Raw genomic sequence first — 24,162 nt, forward strand, 5'->3', positions numbered from 1 at the left:
CGTCTGGACTGCTCCTGGTACGTACAGGGAAAAGAAAATTATTCCTTACCTGCTAATTTTCGTTCTTGTAGTACCATGGATCAGTCCAGACGCCCTCCCTAAGGATTGTGGGGATTTTTGGGGGTCTACTGCTCGACTTTCCTCTGACTTCGCTCCTCTGTTTCACCTACTCCTATGGTAGCCTCTCAGTTATGGGGCTGTTCAATAGTTCTTTTTGCAAGTTTGCTATTTGGCACCAGTTTGTGTTTTTGTTACATATACTCTATTCGTAGTTATACATGTTTGGTTTCCTTGATCCATCCTCTTCTGTGTCTACTGCTCTGATATTCTCTTCAGTATAGAGTGTCAGAGGGTGCACTGGTTTATAAGGCAGCACCCTCCGAAGCTTTGTCTGACTCCATCTGCTGGACGGGGGACATAATCCACTGTCTGGACTGATCCATGGTACTACAGGAACGAAAATTAGCAGGTAAGGAATAATTTTCTTCTACCAAATCTTCAACCACTCTTCAAGCTTTCTTAAATCACTTTTCATTCTCTCTGCCCCTTCAAGCGAGTCCACTCTTGCAGATCATAGTATCATCTGCAAATAGACAAACTTTACCTTTTATCCCTTCTGCAATGACAAGCATAAGGACAATCATAAAGATACTCACTGAAGCCCAGTAAATAGATGGTGAGTCAATCTGTTTTCCCACTGAAGCTTAGCCAAAGACTTACTTATTTTTTTAAATTTTTGACAACTTTTTCTTGTATAAAATAAATGATGGTGCTTTGAACCTCATACACCTCTTTAACATATGAACAAATACATCTAAGGTAAATGATCATAACATTTTTCAATCTTTTGGCTAAAGATTCTTTTATAAAACTCTTGGCTCTGAATGCAACATGGTTTCTTCTCTCCTTATATCTATAGATCTATCAACATCACCATCTTTTGTTCTGTAAGCCTTGTTTACCCATTCCTGATACTTTTTGGCTGGGTACTTTTTGTCATACCTGTTGAAGAATACATTTTCTCACGGTCTTCAAGGCAAACTCCGCAAACTTTGTTTTCCTGAATGGCTATTAATATTCACTTTTAATTTCCAATATAGCCATTGCAGAACACTAACTGGATTAAGCATTCCCAGTTACCTTGTTAAATTTCCTTAGACTATCCTTCCAAAATGTTTGTATTTTTGGACATAATCTGTATAAAAGATGTCAGTCATACTGTCATGAATGTGTGTGGCCACCAGGTAGAACCTAGGAAGGTGCAGTGTGCAAAGGCATTATGCTCTGTCTGCAAAGTACTGTTGCAAACGCACACAGGCACATACACAGAGACAGAAGCACCCAAAGGCATGCACACACGACCAGACAAACCAAGCAATACTGGGTAATGTTCACTAATATGCTCTGACTGCGAAGCCCTGTCTCACGCTCAAACACATAGACACAGGCAGACATAGGCATAGACAAGCTTGCACAAGCATGCATGCAAGCTCGTGTTAGTACGCAGAAGTATGCACAAGCTTGTAAAAGCATGCACAGGCTCGCACATACTCACATACAGGCCCCACCACCCCTAACACACACACACAGATGGTTATAGACCAGACTGCCTGAGCAACGCCAGACACTTTTTACTAGTAGAAAGATATACAAGAGCCTCTATTCTTATCAAATTTATCAAAGACAGAGGAAAGAAAGTTCATTATTTATCCCACTATCTGATCTGTATAGCTTCTATGAGGTATTCGGAATTGGATTTCCTGCATCGGAGCCAGGGTTGCCACCTGGCTTCATGTCATAAGGAACAGGCTAATCCAGCCCTGGTTTTACCCTCTGGTCTGAAGGGATTTGTAGCTCAGATTTGCTTAGATAAATCAATGGGACCATCAGAAGTACAAGTCCCTGCATGGAATAGGGTAAAGTTAGGCCTAGATTAATCTGTTGTGACATGGAGCCAGGTGACAACCCTCATTCGAACTTCCACCGGAATTTTATGTGCTTGTACTTTCCATATCCAGAGAGATGTTTCTTTCCAAAATCTTCTACTGGGCTCTAATAACTTCTTTTTTTGGGTCTTCCTGCTAAATCTGTACCAGATTGAGAGTGAGTAAAATTGTGAATTGATTTTCTGCATGTTAATTTTGAATGGCTTTTCCAACAACATTATCAAGGTTTTTCTGTCTTAATTGAAATTGTCTAATTTTTCAGTGTTTTGTGTTATTACATTTTTCTTGCAATTGAAATGAGAAGAAAGTTCCACTTTTCCAGTCTATGATGATGTATCTCACTTTTCTAAGGCTCAACCTTGCCCATTCCAGGAAGCATGCATTTCCTCTTCAGTCAGCCTTACCAGTCCAGACGCATGGATTATGCCTCCCAACCAGCAGATGGAAACAGAAACTGACTGTTTTGCTGCCCTCAGCCTGCAGGTATTCTCTGTCGCCAGCAGATGGCAGGCAAACTTCCCATGATGTGAGCTGAGGCCTGGTGAGTCCAGGTGAAGAAGATAGAAATTTGTCTTGCAGCTCTTGAGGTGAAAATCTTGTACTCACTTTCTTGGTTGAGCACAGTGGGTGGACCAGGATTTTTTCCTGGCCATGGTCACTGGAATTACCCCTTCTCCCCCCCCCCTCCCTCCCCAAGCTTTTTCTCTCCTCTTCCACAGTTTCTCCTCCCCTTGATAAAAAAGACTCAACATGGCTCCCTGCCCTATTTTTACTCCCTTCCCCTGAGTTCTCTGGCTGTGCCTGGTTTCTGTTTGTTAAAGCTTTAAAAAAGAAAGAGAAAGTGGAAAGCAGAAGAATAGTTTTGCCATCTGAGGAACTGGGGGCTGAAGCAGGAGAGGTAAGGGAAGGCGTGATGGCTTCTCTTCAGGAGCATGGGAAGCACTCAGTAGTTTGCAGTTTGTGTGGATTGTACTGTCAGGCATTGGGAGGGGGAAGCCTCTAAATCTTGTGAGGAGGAGAGGGAGAGAAGGCAGCATGTGGAATTGTCTACCCTGAGCAGCCCACATCATTGGGGTCGTCTGCAGGTCATTCCTGTTGGCATGTTTGCTGCTGCAGCGAGATCAGTGAGCATTCTGGGACTGCAGGAAGGGAGTAGCTCAGAGCGGGGACCTCCTACACTGGTTCTAGTAGTCTCAGATGTTGCAGCAGTCTTGTCCGTGGCTCTGGGTGGAGTTTCTGGGTGAAAGCATGGGGGAATTGAAAACCCCCAGATTGCTCAAAGACAAGCCTAACGGCATCGTGACCAGCTCCAGCTTGGAGCTGGTGAGGTTAGTGCATATCCAGCGGTTTAGACCCTTTACCAGATTCTAGTCCTTTTGGAAATCCAAGAAGGGGAGGTAAGGATGGAGTATGGAAGTTCTCAAACCTTTCACTCTCGGGGGTAGTTGTTAGTCTTTTATCAGAAGTGTGTCCACGTTACTTTGGATCGGTAGTTTTTAAGGAGTCATTTGGGACAGCTACATTCTGGAGTTTTCCCAGCCTTTTTTCAGATGCTTTATGGTTTCCTCTTGTCGATCTGTTTATTAGGGGAAGCCAGAAGGATGACATTTTTGTGACTACTGCATTACGGGGCGGTGGTTCTGTTCCCATGCTCTCAGTGGGGTCAGGTCAGTACTCAGTTTACTTTGTGGTAACAAAGAAGGGGGGTAACTTTCCCTCTGTTCTGAACCTAAAGCAGTTCAATAAGGTTCTGAAAGTGTTGCACTTCAGGATGGAGACTCTGAAGTCGGGTACAGTGGCAGCTCAACAAGGAGAATTCTTAATGTCGTTAGATCTGATGGAGGCATATCTGCATATTCTGAAGAAAGAAGGGCATTAGAAATATCTTTGCTTTAAAGTGATTTCTGGGGAGGGGAGGAGGGGAAGTGCCTTCAGTGTCAGGCTCTTCATCATTTGGTTGGCCGTGGCTCAAGGTCTTTTTTCCAAAGTGATGGTTGTAGTTGTGGCCCTGCGCAGAGAAGGTATATTAGTGTATCCTTGTCTGGACGATTGATGGATCTGATCGAAGTTGGCTCAAGAAAGTGAACCAACGATGGCCAGAGCGATGCAGTTATTGCAGGATCTGGGCTTGGTTTCCAATTTTGACAAGAGCATCTTGCTTCTCTTGATCCCTGGAGTACCTGGCAGTACAGTTTGACACCAAGGAAGGTCAGGTCTAGTTGACTGACATAAAGATCCGAAAGTTGCAGAACCAAAATGCGTGGTTTACTGAGGATTCAGAGATCCACGATGTGTATTTATTTTCAGATAGTCATTTCCATGATGGCTGCCTTGGATTTAGTGCCTTGGGCAAGGGCACACATTAAACCTTTGCAGAGGGGATTGTTCTAAAAGTGGTCTCCTCAATCCCAGGTGCATTTCATGAAACTCCCTCTTATGATATAAGCCAGAGAGAGTGTTGCTTTGGTAGCTAGTACGTAAGAACATGACAATGAGAGTAGATCTTGAATCTTTTGTTTGAATAATGGTGACCTCGGATGCCAGTCTCTGAGGCTGGGGGTGTTCATTGTATAGTGGCTCAAGGCACTTGGAATTCAGCAGAAGCTAATTGGTCAATAAGTAGATTGGAAAATAGAGCGATAGGGAAGGCATTCCTTTTCTTTTGCTTCTATTTTTCAGGGTTAGGCAGTTAGGATCTTGTCAGCCAGTGCTACGGTAGTGACATATGTGATTCTCTGAGGCGGGATCAAGTGTCTGCTTGTGGTGGGAGAGGTATGTTTGCGCTTAGTCTGAGCAGAAAAGCATGTAAGAGGGCTCTCTGCTGCTCTTATAGCGGGAGTAGAGAATGTTCAAGTGGAGTTCCTCAGCTACAACAGGTTGAACTTTGGAGGATAGAGTCTGTCCCAGGAGGTGTTCTCCCAGATTGTGTCCAGATGGGGAGAACCAGTGATGGGCTTGTTTGCGATCAGCAGAAACATAAATGTGAACATTTTTCACTCAAAGAAAGATAAGAGGTTTATCCAGTTTGGATATCCTGATACAAGATTGGCCGGTTCAGGGATCCCTTTGTGGCCTCTGGTGGGCAGAATCTTGCAGAATATTTTTGGGCATCAGGGGCTAATGATATTGGCCAAGGTGTTCCTAGTATGCACATCTAGTGAGGATGCTGGATGGGATCCACTATTGTTGCCTTAGGACAGGGGCCATTGGTTCATGAGGCTCCTTCTCTGTTTTGTCTTTCAGCTTGGCTTTTTAGAGGGTTTATCTGTCAGAAAAGGCAGGACTGGTGCTTCCAAAATCCTGTCTGTGTTGTCTAGAAGGGTGCTAACAGAAGGAAGCTCTGTGCTGGAGCCACCGCTGTTAGTATTTAAGTTGGGGGGAGGGGTAAATGACCAATGTTTCGCCTAGGCCCTAGGGCATCAAATATGCTTTCACCAGCTCTGAGAAAAGGGATAGTCTCAGAAGATTGTAAACTTCTTTTTGTGGTTCAAGAAAGTTTTCACATCCTTGGCATATATGAGAGTCTGGAAGTTGTTTGAGGATTAGTGCTTGATTAGAAGATTCTTGGCTAGAGGAGATTTGGTGTCTGTTATCTTAGAATTCCTGCAGGAGGGTTGGATAAGGGTTGGCCTTTAACTTCCTAAGGTTCAGGTAGCGACCTTTCTCTGTTACAGAGGCTGTTTTTTGGGCCGAACTTTGTCTCATCCAACTGTGTCTTGTTTCCTTCAGAAGTGAAGCTTATTCAGTCTTCGGTAAGTGGATCAGTACCTCGCTGAAATCGGAATTTGATGTTGTCATACTTGGCTGATCATCCATTTGAACCTCTAAGAGAGGTGTCGCTTAAGATGTGTACTCTAATGTAGAATTCTCATGGTTCCTTTGTTCCTTCCTAAGATGGTTTCATATTTTTTTTTCATCTTAACCAGAAAATATATCTGCTTTCCTTTCAAAGGGACTTGAGTGAAGCAGAGTATGCTCAGTTCCATCATTTAGATGTTAAGAGTTCTTCTGCTGTAATTAAAGGTAACTAACCGTTTCATAACTTTGGAGTATCATTTGCTCAGTTCAGTGATTCTAGAAGGGTTGTAACAGCTTTGAAGGCATTGATAGCTCGTTGGAGTAAGAAAGTGATAGGGAAGGCTTACATATCAAAAGAATTGCCACTTTCCAATAAACTGAGGGTGTACTCTACGAGGGTGAGATGACTTTGTGGACAGAACTTTGCCTGGTGTTGCCACTGGAGATTTGCAGAAGGCAACTGGTCTTTCTTGCATATTTATTCAAAACGCTATTGCCTCAACCTTAGAGCCAGGGTAGAGGCTTCCTTTGTTTCAGAAGTCTTGAAAACGGGCTTGGCAGTGTCCCACCCCATGTGTTCGGCCTAGTCTGGCTGGATGAAGAAGAAGGAGAAATTAGTTCTTACCTGATAATTTCCTTTCCTTGAGTCCAGCCAGACCAATCCAGGACCCTCCCTATTCTGCCAAGTGTATTCTCCTGATTCATTTTCAGAATGTTTATTTACAATAATTTCTATTCCGCCTAATTGCCAGACTGTTCTAGGCAGATAACTGCTTTTGTATGCTAGTCGCCTTGCTGGATTTTAAGGTAATAAACCTTATCAAGGAAGGCAGGTTATGTCTGTTCAGTTTCTTGTTTCTGTTTGTTTCTCCCTTGCAAGCCCTCTAATTTTTGCTTGGAGGTTGAGGGAAAGTTTAATGTATTACAAGTGTTTATCTTAGCTTTTACATAGATACTGGCAGACTAAGGTCAGCATAGGAGCCTATAAGGGGTGATGTCGGCAAACTTGTAAGTCTTTGTCTTCAGCTGTTGGTTGGGAGCCATAACCCATGTGTCTGGACTCATGGAAAGGAAATTATCAGATCCGAACTCATTTCTCCTTTCTAAACCTAGTTCAAACTTTACATTGCTTATATTTGGAATAAAAGGTAATAGAAGCCCTCAGTCTTTCCTAATATATTTACTTGAATTCTGTTACTGCCTGGGAGGCTGTTCCAAACATCCCGTTTTGTGCAGAAATATTTCCTGTTACTCCTGAGTCTTATCTCATGATCTCCGATTGTATTAACTTTCTTTCCGTTAATAGGAGATGGACAAGTATACACACGCACAAACACTCAATCTTCATCTGACCAATCTGCGATCTCTGTAAATTGTCTCATTAACTGAATTCCTACTGTATGTTAAAAGGAAAGTTAATATCAGCTGTTAATGCCCCAAGGATTTCTGCATCCTCATTTTCACTTATAGCATGGGCACCTGCTGACCACTAAGGTGCTCTGCGTTCTCTTCCCTGGTGTAGGTGATTTCCGAGGATGATGTAAAGAATGCTCTGGCCTTGGCCAGGGACTCGTTTGGGCGCTTGGACGTGGCTGTGAATTGTGCAGGGATTGCAGTAGCAGGGAAAACTTACAATGCTAAGAATAGCCTTCCCCACAAACTGGAGGACTTCCAGAGGGTGCTGAATGTAAGTAGTGTCACTCAGAGGTGGTGGAATATTTGCCACCTTGCATTACCTGCACTTTACTGATTTGGTATATTTCAATGGTTCTTGCAGGTGAATGTCGCCGGCACATTTAACGTGATCCGCCTGGCAGTTGGCGAAATGGGGAAGAACGAGCCAGACCAGGACGGACACAGAGGTGTCGTCGTCAATACTGCCAGTGTGGCTGCCTTTGATGGGCAGGTGAGTGGAAGCCAGAGGACAGAGCATTAGGTCATCCTGGGAGCTGAGTTGAGGCACAAAGAGAGATGTTACAATCTCAAAGTCACATACAGAGTAAAAGTGAAATGCTTATAATACCTAAATGTAATATTCTTTGAAGTGTCACAAGGCAGAATATAAATCAAAAAAGAAAGTGAAGGGGGTTAAAGTGATATACTGGATGTCACCTTGAGAATCATGGCCTACGGTTATTAAGAGTCTTCACTGAGATTATCTTGAGAGCTGAGCTGAGGCATAGGCATATAAAGTGACACCCAAGATGAGAGCAGATTCAAGACACTGGGGATAAAGACAGAGAATCCATGGCAGAACCAAGGGCTGGAGCCAGATATTAATAGGAATGTTCTGTTAGATGCTCAGTGGCAACGCTGCATACTTCCATACACAGAGCCTGGGTTTCATTCCTGTATCAGGTGGTGGTGGGCAGATTTAGGGACTGTGATTTCAGAGTCCTGGCAGTAGCCCTGGTGCACAGCCCCCAGATGAGGGGGCCGTGCACCAGGGCTATGAGGTGGGAGACTTATGAAAAATAGGGGAGAAATGATGGCTCGTGACAGTTATGATTGTCTTGCAAAATAAAAGGAGCAGGGTCATAAAAAGGGAAAATGTCTTCTCTATTAACTCTGACAATAGAATCGATGGCTGTACCTGTTGTAGGTTATAATCTCTTCAGTTCCTGGGATGGCTCCTCCTGCTTCTTTAGAGTTTTTTTTGTTCTGCTTACTTGGTATCCAAATTCAATCTCTTGATTAATGTGGAAGGCAGAAATAGTGTTAGGAATAAAACTGAACAATTCTCAATATAGTCTTAGCCTGAAAAATCTGCCAAAATATCACATAGGATTAGCCTTTCAATTTGCTCACCCTTCTTGTCAAGAAATTGTGACTAAAATGCCACCTTGATGGTCAAAAGGTAGAGGTAGAACCCAGAAGTTTAAATTGTGGCTCCATAAGACCATTGAAGTTTTGTTGTCCTAAAAACCCTGTTCCTGAACATACCCAGACCAGTTCAGACCAGTGGGTCATTTATTTATTTATTTATTTAACTTTTTTTTTTTTATATACCGAGGTTCTGGTAACAATGTTACCAATCACTCCGGTTTATGTATCCCTACCAGCAGATGGAGTTGGAGAACAAAAACATTGAGGCACTGCTACATAACTAGAGTGCCACCTGCAGACCCTCAGTATTTCTCTGACTCCAGCAGATGGTAGAGATGCATTCCTGCAGTCTGTGCGTTAGCTAGTTCAGTAGTGACAAAAAGGAAATAAGTTAGGGACAGTTTTTGGTTTCAGTTAGCCAGTTCTTCTGCTTCCAGAGGTGTTAGGCACCTTTGTGGGCCATCCCTCTGCGAAGCCCGGCGTCCAGGGGGTTGGACACCCCTGTCAGCGTCTCGCCTGCAGTGGTCCAGTGGTTCGACAACCAGGGGCTCCTGGTTCACTCGTCCACTGCAGCGGCTCTTCTTCCTCGGCTCCCTAAGGCTCCTAGACCATTGCATTAAAATTTGGTTTAAAAACAAAAAAAAAAAAAAATAGTAAAGTTCAAAGGAGAGGCCTTCCTCCAGGTAGGTGGAGTCTGTGCAGAGCCAGGACGTGTGGTTGCCGGCAGCCAGGCTGGGAAGGGAACCGGAAACCCAGCGGTCCTTGTCAGCATCCCAGGGCTCTGGGTAAGTTGAGGGAAGGGGGAGTTTTTGCGCGTTTTTTTTTTCTTCGGGGATCGGCGCGTTTTCTCTCCTGCTCCGCTGGGCGTCGGGACCTCATTTTTGCAGGCGGGTGGTTATTTTTAGCTCCTCTGCCCGTGAAGAGCATTTTTTGCCAGAATTTAAATTTTTTATCAGCGACCACGTGGCGCCACGGATCGGGGTATGCCTCCTCGAAACAAGATGGCAGCCTGCTGCACGACGGGACCCCCGCTGGATGGTCAGTTTCTCTGCTCTGCCTGTTCTACTGGGCAGGAGGGGCCTTCTTCAGGGGACAGAGCTGGGAGGCATGGCTTCAGGTCCTCGAGCGCTGCTCCTCCCTGGGGGGGGGGGAGATGATCCGCGTCAGGTGCTGAGGGATGAGGAAGCCCCCCCCTATTCTTTACCCCGTGGGGCAGGATTGTTCATTGGGGGTGGACTCTGGACTCCTGGATCTCTCGGCTGAGGGTGGAATGGACCCAGAGGAGTTTAGTGCGGAGTTTGTGCTGCTGCTGCACCAGGCTTTCCTGGCTAGGAAGCAGTGGCGCTGAAGAGAGCAGCGCGACCCGATTTATCTGCAGAACCTTTGCCCAAGTGAGCGTCCCAGGGGCTTGCGGATGCACAGCCGTCATTGGGGACGTCCGTTACGCGGGGGGGCCTCCACGGCACTTCCTTTGGATCCTGACACTGTAGTTCCCCTGGATGCAGATGATGGGACCCAGGATGACCAGAATCCAGACGAGCTAACCTCCTCGGAGGGGGATGACCCCTCCGTGGTTCGCTTGTTTAAGCGAGAAGAACTTAAGCCGCTTATTCCCCAGGTTTTGGAAGTGCTAGGGGTCAAGGTGGCCCAGGAGGAATCAGCCAGCGAAGGGGTTAATCCGGTCCTGAATGGGATACGGGGGCCGATGACCTTTTTTCCACTACCTAAGAAGATGCACAAGCTGGTTATCCGAGAGTGGGAAACACCAGACGTGGGCTTGATGGTTGGCAGAGCAATGGCAAAGATTTATCCTCTCTCACAGGATGTTTTGGATCTTCTGAAGGTGCCTAAGGTGGACGCAGCTGTGTCGACCGTCACGAAGAAGACCAGTATTCCTGTGGCCGGGGCAGTGGCATTGAAGGATATTCAGGACCGCAAGCTGGAAATTCAGCTTAAACGGGTCTTTGCAGTCTCCGCCTTGAGTCTGTGAGCGGCTGTGTGTGCCAGTCTTATGCAGAGATCCTGCCTGTGTTGGGTACAGGAGGCGTCAGCGGCGCAGAATGCTACAGGGAGTGGGCCGTTGCAGGCCGCCCGATTGGAGGCTGGTGTGGCGTACGTCGCAGACGCTTTATATGATTTGGTTCGCACTTCGGTGCATAGCATGGTATCTGCGGTCTCGGCACGCAGGTTGCTCTGGTTGAGGCATTGGTCGGCGGATTTATCCTCTAAATCGCAGCTGTGTAATCTCCCCTTCAAGGGCAAGCTTCTCTTTGGGGAAGACCTGGAACAATTGGTGAAGTTGCTTGGGGGATCCAAAGGTCACCGGCTTCCGGAGGATAAGAGATCTTCCGGGAAAGTTTTTCCCCCTCAAGCTCGTTTTCGGGATTTGCGTAGATTCCGACCGGGGAGGTCGTCTGCCCCTTCAGGGACCAGGCTGGTTTCGGGGTGGCAGCAGTCCTTTCATGGAGGATGGCGCCCTGGCAGAGATTCCACGGGCCAGGGTGCTGGTCGTGGAAAACCCGCCCAATGAAGCCAGGGGCACCCATTCCGCTGTACAAGCTGTTGGAGGCAGATTGTCGAGCTTCTACGTGGAGTAGGAGAAGATTACCGCGGACCTATGGGTGTTGGATGTGGTGCATGCCGGTTACGCTCTCAAATTTTTCCGCCCCGTGCGGGAGGCCTTTGTGGAGTCTCGCGTAGCTTTGCGGGCCAAGCACGAGGCAGTATAGGGGACCCTACAACGGCTTCTCGACCTCCAGGCCATTGTTCCAGTTCCCCTGGCGGAACAGGACCGGGGACGGTATTCGGTATACTTTGTGGTTCCCAAGAAAGAGGGAACCTTTCGCCCCATCCTGGATTTGCAGAAGGTGAACCGGTGTTTGCGGGTTCCCCGTTTTCGCGGGTTCCCTGTTTTCGCATGGAGACCTTGCGGACGGCGATAGCCGCAGTGCGCAAGGGAGAGTTTATGGCGTCCCTAGACCTCACTGAGGCACATCTTCACATCCCGATTCGTCAGGATCATTAGCGCTTCCTCTGTTTCAAAGTCCTGGGTCAGCATTTCCAGTTTCAGGCCTTGCCGTTCGGCCTGGTGACAGCTCCACGGACTTTCACCAAGGTCATGGTGGTCGTGGCGGCCTTTCTGCACAAGGAAGGCATCCTGGTGCACCCGTATCTAGATGACTGGCTGATTCGAGCAAAGTCACAAGAGGACTGTGTTCGATCGGTGCGGAGGGTTCTCCTTACCTTGGCATCGCTCGGCTGGGTCATCAATGTTCAGAAAAGTCACTTGGAGCCCTCACAGTCTCTGGTTTACTTGGGGGCGCTCTTCAGTTCCTTCCACGGCAAGGTGTCACTGGCATCGGACCGTATAACGAAGTTGCAAGGTCAAGTCAAGGCTCTTCTTCGGAAGACTCCGACGATTTGGCATCACTTACAAGTCTTGGGATCCATGACCTCCACCTTGGATTTGGTTCCGTGGGCATTTGCTCATTTGCGGCCGTTGCAGCGTGCACTGTTGTCGAGGTGGAGTCTGGGTTCGGAACAGTTCCATGTACCATTGCCTCTGCTTCCCAATTCCAGAGTCAGTCTGTTGTGGTGGCTTGTAAGCAGCCACCTCACATGGGGGGTTGGAATTGGACCCGCTGAATTGGATAGTGATCTCCACGGATGCCAGCCTCTCCGGTTGGGGAGCAGTTTGCCAGAACAAATCAGCACAAGGCCTTTGGTCGACAACAGAGAGTTCCTGGTCCATCAATCATCTCAAGGCTAGGGCCGTTGGGTGGGCGCTCCGGGCGTTTCTTCCCATCATCAGGAGTTCCATGGTTCGGATATTCTCAGACAACGCGACAAAGGTGTGGCCTACATCAACCACCAGGGTGGGACAAAGAGTTGGGCGGTGGCGCTGAAAGCAAGGTTTCTGTTTGCATGGGCAGAACGCCATCTCAAGGGCATTGTCACATTGCATGTCGCGGGAGTAGACAACTTGCAAGCAGATTTTCTTAGCAGGCAGCACCTTGACCCGGGGGAGTGGGAGCTGGCCCCCAAAGCTTGGAACCTTATTTGCACCAGGTGGGGCAAACCTCAGTTGGAGCTCATGGCAACTCGGGCGAATGCCAAGACGTTGCGCTTCTTCAGTCATTGGCGAGACTTGGGCTCGGTGGGGTTAGATGCCTTGGTGTGCCCTTGGCCCACCAGGATCCTGCTTTATGCCTTTCCTCCCTGGCCTCTCATCAGGCGACTTCTGCGCCTCATAGAGCACCATCCCGGCCACATGGTGCGGGTAGCGCTGGAGTGGCCACGTCATCCGTGGTTTGCGGACTTGGTGAGGTTAGCGTTAGAAGGTCCGCTTCAGCTGGCTCATCTTCCACAGCTGCTTCGCCAAGGTCCCATATTTTCAGATCAGGAGGATCACTTCTCTCTTGCGGCTTGGCTTTTGAGAGGCGATGATTGCTCGTGAGGGGTTATTCAGAGCCGGTTATTGCCACTCTTCTTCAGGCGTGCCAACCGTCTACTTCTATGGCTTATGTCAGGGTTTGGAAAATTTTTGAAGCATGGTGTTGTGAGCGCTCCCTTGATCCTTTGACAGAGATTCCACAGGCACTGGAGTTTCTACAGCAGGGTTTGGCTAACATAGAAACATAGAAATGACGGCAGAAGAAGACCAAACGGCCCATCTAGTCTGCCCAGCAAGCTACGCACTTTATCCATTTTTTTCCCCTTTTTTTCTCTCCCACCTGTTACTATTGGCTTCCAGTACCCTCCAGCCCTAATTCCCCTCCACTCCACCACCAATTTAGAGAGCAGCGCCGTATCTGCATCCAAGTGAATGTCCAGCGCAATTAGGGGTAGCAACCGCTGTAACAAGCAGGCCACACCCTTACCCCATACTCTTACCCACCCCTGTTTTTATTTTGTTTGTTTTTTTGTTTTTTGTTTTTGTTTTTTTTTGAGATAGCAGCCCTCCATCCTTCCGCTCCGTGAAGGTGGAACACCAACTACTGGCCACTGGCATCCCGCTCCGTGAATGCCTCTGTGGCTACTGCCGCTCCGTGCAGTGTTTGAATGCCTCTGTGGCTACTGCCGCTCCGTGCAGTGTTTTGCTGCCTCCTCTTTATTCACGCCCTCTAGACTTGATGGATCCACAGTGTTTATCCCACGCCCCTTTGAAGTCGTTCACAGTTTTAGACTTTACCACTTCCTAAGGGTTTGGCCTACAATTCTCTTCGGGTGCAGGTCACGGTGTTAGGTGCCTTATGGGGTAGGCTCTGCGGTCGATCGCTAGCAGTGAACCTGGATATTGTGTGTTTTTTAAAAGGGGTCAAGCATTTGCGACCTCCTCTCTGTCAAATTTGTCCGAGTTGGAGCTTAAATCGGGTGCTTTGTGAAGCTCCTTTTGAGCCTTTGCGCAGGGCTCTGCTTAAGGACTTGACCTTGAAGACAGCGTTCCTGATTGCCGTTTGTTCTGCACGACTGATTTCAGAGTTGCAGGCTTTGTCGTGTAGGGAGCCTTTCCTTCGGATTTACGATGATAGAGTCTCGATCCGCACGGTGCCTTCCTTTGTTCCCAAGGTGGTGTCTGCCTTTCATGTTAATCAGGAGGTGGAGCTTCCTTGTTTTCCGCACTGGGCTCGTGAATCCTCGCAGGGAAGGGATCTTCATCTATTGGATGTCTGTCGTGTCCTGTGGCGCTATTTGGAGGTGATCAATGATTTCCGGCGGTCAGATCATCTGTTTGTCTTGATCGGGGGTCCTAAGAAAGGTGATAAGGCTTCCAAAGCGACAATTTCTTACTGGATTAAGGAGGCTGTATCTTCCACCTATGTTGCCAGAGGGCATTCGGTGCCCGTGGGTCTGAGAGCTCATTCCACTAGGGCCCAGGCTACCTCCTGGGCTGAGTGTCAACTTCTGTCGCCTCAGGAGATTTGCAGAGCGGCGGTTTGGTCTTCCCTTCACACTTTCACCAAGCATTATCGCTTGGATGTTCGGGCGAATGATGAATCGTCCTTCGGGGAGAGCGTTTTGCGTGCGGGTCTTTTGGGTTCCCGCCGAGGAAAGTGTGGCTTGGGTACATCCCACTGGTCTAGACTTATCTGGGTATGTTCAGAAAATGAAAATTGGTTCTTACCTGCTAATTTTAGTTCCTGTAATACCACAGATCAGTCCAGAGGCCCCCACCCCCTTTTCAGATTCAGAAAGACTGCCTTGAGAGGAAGGACTTGTCTGAAAATATTTTTCTTAGAAGACTATTGCAGCTGCTCCGGTTGAAGCCAGTGCCGAGTAAGTCTGTTGACGTTTGATTACTTCGTTTCGGGCAAGGAGTTAGCAGTTATGTTGGTTCCAACCCCCTTTACCCGTTAGTTTAGGATAGTTCATTTTTGTGTGTGAGCTTGGGGACAGGCCAATACTGAGGGACTGCAGGTGGCACTCTCTGTTATGTAGCAGTGCCCAAAGTTTTTGTTCTCTGACTCCATCTGCTAATAGGGATACATAACCCACTTGTCTGGACTGATCTGTGGTATTACAGGAACGAAAATTAGCAGGTAAGAACCAATTTTCATTTAGGGCATGAAAACTAGGTAGTTGGTCACTCAAGTCTCTACTGTTAGGGCAGCCTCAGTAATCCTTAGTATGCTGACATACAAGCCTAAATCTAGATCAGAAATAATACATCAGTGGCCTTTGTTTCCAGATGAGGTACCAGGCTGTGTTTAGATACTTTCTTAGCTCCTAACAGGCCAGACATTACTTTGTCAGTGTAGCTCTTGGACTCAGTCTCCAAGTTCTTAAGAAGCCAGTTTAGCCTGACCAGGGTCCTAAGCATGGTACTTCTTTTATGTGGAGAAACCCTTTTTTTCAATAAAACACACAATGGCCAAATGTACTGGCACCATCTTGGGATCTTTTTGGTTCTGTGCTCAGAAGAGGCTCTAAGGCAGAGTTTTCCAAACTGTGTCGTGACATGTTAGTGTGTCGCCTGCAGTGTGCAGGTGAGTCGCACAAGCCTGGTCAACTCTGACATGAGTTTGGGCTTTTTTTTTTTCTAGCAATTCACTTTTTTTTTTTTTCAGTTTGTGGGTTGCTTATTATTGGGCAATTTTTGCTGTCAATCGCAGTTTTTTTGGGGCTTGGTGGGTGGGACTTGAGCTCAGCTGTCCCTGTCATTGGCTGCTGCTGCCGATGAAGCCTGGCCATGAGGAGTACTGACTGCAAGCACCAGTGTCTGGTGATCATGGAAGGTGTTATGCAGCACGGCAGGCTTGAACCCTGAAGGGAGTGAAGCACTTAACTGGCAACAATCAAAAAGAAGAAGTACATGAGTGTGGGGGCCAGACATGTGCTGGGGGGGAATGAGATGAGTGTGTGGGCTCAGACATGTGCTTGAACTTGTTTTTTTGGAAAATAGCGCTTGTTTTTTCATGAAACACTGGCAACAATCAAAAAGAAGAGGTACATGAGTTCCCTATACATACCCGGTTCAGTCCAGACTCCTGGGTTTATGCATCTTTGCCAGCAGATGGAGACAGAGAAAGCTTCAGTGACACTGCTTGATAATCCCTGGTGCCACCTGCAGTTCCTCAGTATTTCTCTGCCTCCAGCAGATGGTGGTTGGTGCAAAAGTCTGCAGTTCTGCAGTCTGGAGAGTTCTTTATTTTTGTGAGCCTTCCTCCCAGGGGTTTTTGGGTCCTAGTGGATCCTTCCCTGTTTGGCCGAGGTGGATGAGCTGGAGGTTGGGGACCTTTTTGTATGCTCTCTTCATTGTTCCATGGGATGTAAATCTGCTAGTCCAGATCCCTCCCCTTCATGAGGCTGTTTAGGCAGCTGTGGGCTCAGAACAGCTGGTGCTTTGTTGCTCCTCTTGCCTCCCCTTTTTAAATTCTGGCTATTTTTTTTGTTACAGCTTTCCTCTCTCCTTTTTGAATTTGGTTAATCTCGAGCTGGACAGCTCTGTTTTCCATTCTGAGGAGAGGTTTGCCAGATTTGTTTAAAGTTGTTTAAAACAAAAACAAACAAAAAAAAAAAAGGAGCAGTAAGTGAGACTAAGTTTTCAGGTAAGGCTTCAGGTCTCAGGTGGACAGCTGTCTCCCTCCGGCCATTGTCAGAGCGGGTGAAGGACTTCTTTTGCCTCTCCTGATCGTTATGGCACTTTGTGCTCGGCAGGGGGGAGAGATTCCTACCAAGTAGACTATGGTACACGGCTCCATCTGTCACATGTGTGGCACGATGTTGGCATGTCTAAGCCGCTTAGGGCTCTGTGCGGCATGTGTATGGGAGAGAGGGTCTTTCGGAACCCCTGGCAGCCACAAAACGGAGGAAGCGGGGTTCAGGCTCTCCCGCAGTGGCTGTTCCTGAGTGCCGGGGAACGGCGGCCATTTTGAGTGCTCCGGCAGCTCTGACCACGCAGACAGAGGAGGAGGGAGATTTTCCCCCAAGGCTTTCTCCGGTCCATCCAAGCTCCGTAGAGGGGCAGATGAGGAGGCTGGCTCAAATCTGCCTATATCTGGATCCTCTAGTGCTAAGGCCATGCGGTTTCCAAGGGCTCTTCGCTCTTTCTCGGCTAATTTTGTCGTGCTTCATGAAGCGTATTTGGCTCAGCAGGCAGGGCTGGGGAGCCAATCTCGGCCTCCCGTTGGTCAGGGCTTGGCTTCTAGGCCTGAGCAGTCCCGAGGTAAGGGGCCTTCCTTGGTGCAGCGTTTGCTTTGTCCTGTTCAGGCTGGTGAGGACTCGGATAACTTGATTGAGTCACAGGGGATCCCCGGGGCTCCGGGGGTGGCATTGTCGCTGGACAAGGGTTGTTCCGGATGCAGCCGGCACAGCTCTGGGAGATGATGGTGGAGGATATTCCGATTTTGGAGGAGGATGACCCCCCAAGGTGTTCCGCTTGTTCTGGAAGGAGGAATTAGGCCCTTTGATTCCTCAGGTTCTAGAGGAGCTTGGGCTTAAAAGTCCCACAGGAAGCCTCAGACATAGAAGTAGCGGATCCAGTTCTGGATGGGCTTCGGGGTCCCCAGAGAGCCTTTCCCTATCATAAGTCTGTGAAGAAGATGGTGGATCGGGAGTGGAGAGCTCCCGATTCTAGCTTGAGAGTGAGAAGGGCAATTGCAAAGCTTTACTCTTTGCCTGACCAGACATTGGAGCTTTTTTCCCTTCCAAAAGTGGACGCTGCGGTGTCGACTGTCACAAAGAAGATTATCCCTGTTGCGGGTTCTGCGGCTTTGAAGGATGTTCAGGATTGGAAGTTGGCGATTCACCTCGAGGATTTTTGAGGTGTTAGCTGTCCACAGACTCAGGGGCCATCTGCTCCAGCTTCATGCAACGAGTGTGCCCACGCTGGGTACAACAGCTTCAGGATGGGCAGGCGAAATCTAGTGATGAGGTGGCTAAAGCTGAATGCTTGGAGGTGTCTGTTGCGTATGTGGCGGATGCCTTATATGACTTTGTGAGAGCTTTGTCTCGTATTATGGGATCCGCTGTGTCAGCCAGGTGGTTATTGTGGCTGCGTAACTGGTTGGTGAATGAGTTGTCTAAGTCCCAGTTGGTTTCATTGCCTTTTAAGTGATGCCTTTTTGTTTGGAGAGGATCTGGAGCACTTGATGAAAAATCTGGGACAGAGTTGCTGGAGGACAAGCCTAAGGGCAAGTGGACTTTTCAGTCTCTGCGGTTTTGTGATGTCAGGAGGTCGTGTCATGCGAGAGGTGCCCCAACTTCGCAGAAGCAATTCACTCCTCTAGGTTAGTCCTGGGGGCAGTCCTTTCGAGGTGGTCGAAGGCCATTCAGAGCTTCCACAGGAAGTGGGGCTACAGGGGCCAAATCCTCACAATGAGGCGAGGCCAGTCCACTCCGCTGTTCCCTGTATAGGGGGTCATCTAGCTCGATTGTATAGGGAGTGGGCCAAGATCACTCCGGATCAGTGGGTCCTCAGTGTAATAAGAAATGGTTATGCATTAGAATTTGCTTTGCCTGTTCGCGATCTGTTTCTAGTCTCCCCCTGTGGGTCATTGGAAAAGTGTTGGGCGGTTGGGAGACATTAGACAGGTTACGGAAATTAGGGGCAATGATTCCAGTTCCTCAGGGCGAACGGACAAAGGTCAGTATTCCATTTACTTTGTAGTTCCAAAGAAAGAAGGTACTTTCCGTCCGATTCTGGACTTGAAACGGGTAAATGTGGCGCTAAAGGTTCCGGATGGAGACCTTGCGGTCAGTAATCGCAGTGGTGCGCAAGGAAGAGTTCCTGGCTTCTTTGGACCTGACAGAAGCGTACTTACATATCCTCATTCGCCGGGATCACCAGAGGTTTATGGTACTGGGTCAGCATTTCCAGTTTCAGGCTCTCCCTTTTGGGCTAGCCACAGCGCCATGCACCTTCACCGAGGTAATAGTGGTGGTTGTGGCGGCATTATGGCGCGAGGGAGTGCTGCTGCATCCTTATCTGGACAACTGGCTCATCAGGGCAGAGTCTGAGGACGGTTGTCGCATTCTAGGCTAGGTGGTGAATTTGGCAACGAGCCACCTGATTCCGTCTCAGACTCTCGACTATTTGGGGGCTCAGATCGACACGCTGAAAGGCAAGGTGTTTCTGATGGAGGAGAAAGTGTGCAGGTTACAGAGGCAAATCCAGCACGTGTTGACTTTGGAAGTCCCCAGAGGCTGGGATTTTTTGCAGGTGCTGGGCTCGCTGGCTTCAACACTGGAGTTGGTATCATGGGCCTTTGCGCATATGAGACCGCTACAGAGAACTCTGTTGGCACAGTGGAATGTCATATGCCCGTACCGCTCAAGGGTTATGCACAGGACAGTCTGTCTTGGTGGCTGCTAACATCCGGTCTAGTTCGTGGGGTCGATCTAGAGGTTCCGGATTAGGTAATTCTTACTACCAATTCCAGTCTTTCTGGATGAGGAGCGATATGCCAGCGACAGTCTGCCCAGGGCACTTGGTCAGCAGAAGAAGCCTCTTGGCCTATCAATCGCTTTGAGACCAGAGCAGTGAGGTTAGCATTACTTGCTTTGCTGCCTTTGGTTTGAGGCTGGCCAGTGAGGGTCTTGAGCCTTTATAGTAAAGTTTAAAAAAAACAAAAAACAACTCTTTTTGAGCTCCCAGCACTGGTTCAACTTTCTGGGCAGCATTTTGAATGGTGAAAGGCAGGTGGCCTTGGTGTTCTCCTCCAGCAAGGGACAAAAGTTATGGCGCATTTACCTCTGGGAGGCCTCATGGCAGCTGCTGCTGAGCACAGAAAAAGCTACGCCATGGGAATCTGTCAGTCTTGCTTAGGTCCTGAGAGCTGCAGGGAGTAAAACCAATCCGAGCTGGACTGGTCTGGTAGGACTCAAGGAAAGAAAATAAGCAGGCAAGGCACCAAGTTTTTCTTGCGTGCCCCTCCCCCCAGTCTAGCTGGTAGGTATCATGTTTGCTCAATGGCTGAGATTCCTTCCTCTCCAAAGTCTGTGAATGCTGCTTCTGCACCATCTCAAGCTCCAGTCAGTTCAGCCAATAGCAGCTGGCCCAGGAACTGAATGCCAGTCGTGCATACCAAGTTATTGCTGAACGCCATTCTGAAGAAAAACTTGCAGGGATTTAAAAAAAAAAAAAAAAAGGAATGTGGAGTCTGATTTGTTTTGTTAACCACCATGTATTACAGGAGACTGTAGTACAATGCTGTTATTTTCCATGTTGGAAATGTAAGGAGAATGCCTGAATTAGAGGAGGACAATTTGATAGCTGTAAGTAGTATCTCTAATGTCCACAGAGGACATTAGAGAGATTACTTACAGCTATCCAATTATCAATTATTAAATTTTGCTGAATATTACCTGTTCATTTTTACTTTCTGCCTCTTATTCAAGCTCTACAGACCTTTGAACTGTTTGCAGCACACTCCTGGCTTTGACTCTGATTGGATATTGGTGTGATTTGCTATTTCTCCACATCCATAGTGCTGAATTAGAGGAGACCAGTATTTGCCAGATAAATGCAGTACATTTATTTTCTTTTAGACTTGAGTATGAGTCATTTCATGATATACAATTTTAATTTATGATTTTTACGGAAGCAAAGTGATTTAAATAACATGCACAAATGTTTGAACATATGTTAGAAAATTAAATTAAATCCCTATTACACTTTAAAAAGCAAGATTCACAGTAGTAGGGATTTTTCAGAATTGTTGATGTAATGGTGATGATGATAATGTGTTTGAGATTTCCATTCAAATGAAATATCTAACACACACACACACATTGGTGTTTATTCCCTACAGACTCAAAGTACAAATAAATTGCTCTCTCCCTAACAGATGAATTGCAGTAAGCTCACTTATTAAAGCCATGTGACGAAACCTTCAGGAATAAGTCCAACCAGTGATGGCAACCTTTACATGCTCCTCTAAGCAAGACCACATCAGTGGTAGTCCCTACCACTCCAGTACCAGCCTGTGGTAACATGGGCAATAGCAGCTTGGGAAACAGCCAGAAGGAATAAGGAGGCAGACTCTGGCTGTTTCCTTATGTGCAATTAATTTTTTAAAACCTGTAACCAATTCAAATTGGATGAAATCAACAGTGAAAGCAAAATGCAAAGCAAAAAAAACAGGCAAAATTATGCAAATCACTTTAAAGTTGAGGTAGCACAGAGACATTAAACATAGCAGGTGTTCTCATAGTGTGGTTCCTGCCTGCTCCCCAGAATCTCTCTAACCCTTCTGTGTCTTGACTCCTTATATATAGTATAATGAGGGTAGCCTCCCTTCACCAAAATTCCTTGCGGTGCTGATCCTTAAGAAGGACTGGACTATAGAGTTGTGGCCATTACCCTCACATTGGACTTTTTTTTTTTTTCTCTTTTTATGAATCAGTATGGATTGGAGCTGCCTTTCATTTACTGAATATCTCGACCAAGTTAGTCGGCTAAGTTTATCCAGATAACTTGTTCAACTAGATAACAGCTGAAAATTGGCCCCCTACTTTCCAAACATCCCCTCAAAAAAGACGTCCCCCAACGTTCTCTTTTCTGTGCAGCTACAAGTACATGTGTTGTGAACAGGGCTTAATCTGTAGGGGAATGGCCTGGAATGTAGTTCCAGCACTTCTTTTAAGACGTAAGAGGCAGAGTAGCAGGGGTGTTCTGCTCCAGCCCCTCCTCTTCAGGCAGCCTGCAGGGAAGAGGAGGGGAGAGGGTGAACGGGAGTAGAGAGAGCAGAGAACAACACTCTCTGCTAACTAATGCAGTTTCCTCTCCTCCACGGAAGGAAAGGGAAGCGCTGTCAGGAAGCAGAAATTGCAGAACATAGAACAGACACAAAATGCGTGTGAATTAGCGCAAGCGAGAACTTATGAGCAGTAGTGCCAGTCATAAAGGATTCAACCGGGACTTGTAACTGCAGCTCACAAGTTTCAAACGTGTGCTAATTCAACCCCTTTTCATGTCTGTTATCTTCTGGCTCTCCTAAAGAAATGGTGCAGAGCTAGCAGTGTAAATCAACTCTGTTGCAGAAATGGAGCAGAGCACAGATCATTTCTGGCTACCCAGAGGAAGCAGAGCAGAGTGTATTGGGGCTGTTTACTCTGAGATAGGATCGCCACATGACCTTGATTTTTGTGCAATTTCCTGGCACAGTTGAGAAAGCTGTAAGGTACAATGGCCAAGGTTGAAGAGACCCGAGGTGAATGCCTGTCAGCCCCATTGCTTCTGCCACTACTGGGTGTGTCAGCTTCCTGGCCAGGTTGTTAATTACTGGGCTGGCTTCCCAGGCTCCCCTCCCCCCGCCCCACCTTTGCCACTGGTGACCACACTAACAGGCTGATCCAATAAATCAGCGCAGAAAACAGGTGCTCTGTGTTGAGTGCCTGCTTTCCTAACGCGCACCCAGCTCCTGTCCTGGGCACATGATTGAATATTTAAATGAGGGGTCAGCTGGAAGGAGGCACTAGGGACAAATGTGTTCTCCTAGCGCCTGCTTGGCAGTGGGTGCCCAGGAGAGGTGGCTGTCAGCGGGTTAGGAAAACAGACGCACAATTTTACGACCATCTGTTTTCCTAACTTGTGATCAGCCACAGGTTAGGAAAATGAACTCTGTTAATTGAGCGTCCCTTTTCCTAACCTCACCACGGCACTTTTTTTTTTTTTTTTTTTACATTTTTGTCCTTTTTGTTCCTCTGACTTAATATCGCCATGATATTAAGTCAGAGGAAGTACACAAAAAGCAATATTTTCTGCTTTTCTGTACACCTTTTGGGCTGCTCAGAAATTAACGCTTGCTCTGGGCAGGTGTTAATTTCTAAGGGTAAAAACATGCATGTCGGGTGCACTTTTTTTTTTAATTGGGGGGAGAATAGCTAATAGCCTCATCAACATGCATTTGCATGTGATGAGCGCTACTAGTTTGGCGGGGGTTTGGATACGCATTTTGGATGTGCTAATCCCCTTATAGAATAAGGGGTGGTGGACGCACACCCAAAACCCGTGTCCAGCTTTGGGTTAAACAGTGCACTCGGCCTGTAGGGGAGGGAGAAGAGCCAAGAAAGTATGTGAGGGAATAGTGGAGAGAAGTTAATGGAGGGAAGCAGAGGGAGAGGGGGCAAGAGTGAGTGAGGAGAATGAAAGGAAGGGGGAGCAAATGAGTGAGGGGATCTCGGGGCAAAAGAGTGAATGAAGGGATTGGAGGAGCTGAAGGTTATTGGGGGGGGGGAGAGAGTGTGAGAAAATCAAACTTGTTATGGGGTTTGACTGAGTGAGGAGATCAGAAGGGACTATGAGGCATGAGATAAGAGTAGGGAGGGCAATCTGTGAGGGAGGGCAGTTGGAGGGGGAGAGAAAAAGGAGAGAGTGAATAGAGAGAGCATGTGGTGCTGCTCCCTTACCACCTCCCCCAAAGAGGTAAAGAGCTGGATGCACGTTTGAATTCCTGTCGCTGGAGCGGGGATGGCGCATACCAGTCTACACCCCCAAGGCAAAGGATAGCCAGCTGATTTTGGCTCAGAGAAAAGGCCTTTATCGTACTGGCCAAGGAGGAGAGTTACTGGAGAGGATAAATTTCTGGAGAGGGGGAATTAATGACCATTAGGGGTGAGACAAGGCAGAATATATATATAAATAATAAACAGGCTCTAGGACCAGTGTGGGGAGTTGAGGATCACCGGAGGAATCATGGACAGGGGTTGGAGGTGGTCTTGAGAGCAGGATAGAGAGAAAAGGCCCTCCTTTCTCGGTGACCCTCCATTCGCAAGCCTCAGTAGTGTTCAACTCTGTTATCCTTCACCCATCAGTGCTTAGTGAGGTCTGCTAGGGGAATAATGACTAGGGTTTGAGCACTGGAGGAAGCTGGCCATGAAGGCTCACGGGGATAAGTGATTGTTCTGTATGGTTCTTCATTGTTTAATGTTTTATTCAGTTGTGAGTGTTTAGTTGTAAACCGCTCCTATGGTCGGACTATAAATTTGAAAATAAAGAGGAGGAAAAGTGTTTTCCCAGGTATGTGTGTGTTTAGGAGGGAGCGTGCTCCCAGCCCTGGCCCATCTCTCTCACACAGGTCACACCCAGCCCACTACCGTCATTCTGCCTCCTCTCCACCCACCCCCACTTCCTATTGCTCTACAAATGAAG

General features: G+C 47.5%; 1 protein-coding gene across 2 annotated transcripts in view; it reads left to right on the forward strand.

Annotated features, from left to right (window-relative positions):
• The window catches only part of HSD17B10 (hydroxysteroid 17-beta dehydrogenase 10), a 42,560-nt gene that overhangs the window by 17,139 nt on the left and 1,259 nt on the right, over positions 1–24,162 (forward strand). For both annotated transcript variants that reach the window (XM_029608006.1, XM_029608007.1), the window contains exons 3-4: positions 7,267–7,431; positions 7,522–7,650. In XM_029608006.1, coding sequence (XP_029463866.1) covers positions 7,267–7,431; positions 7,522–7,650 — 294 coding nt within the window. The remainder of the gene's footprint in view (positions 1–7,266; positions 7,432–7,521; positions 7,651–24,162) is intronic.

The sequence above is a fragment of the Rhinatrema bivittatum genome, chromosome 1 (genome assembly GCF_901001135.1).
Source record: "Rhinatrema bivittatum chromosome 1, aRhiBiv1.1, whole genome shotgun sequence".
Lineage (NCBI taxonomy): Eukaryota > Metazoa > Chordata > Amphibia > Gymnophiona > Rhinatrematidae > Rhinatrema > Rhinatrema bivittatum.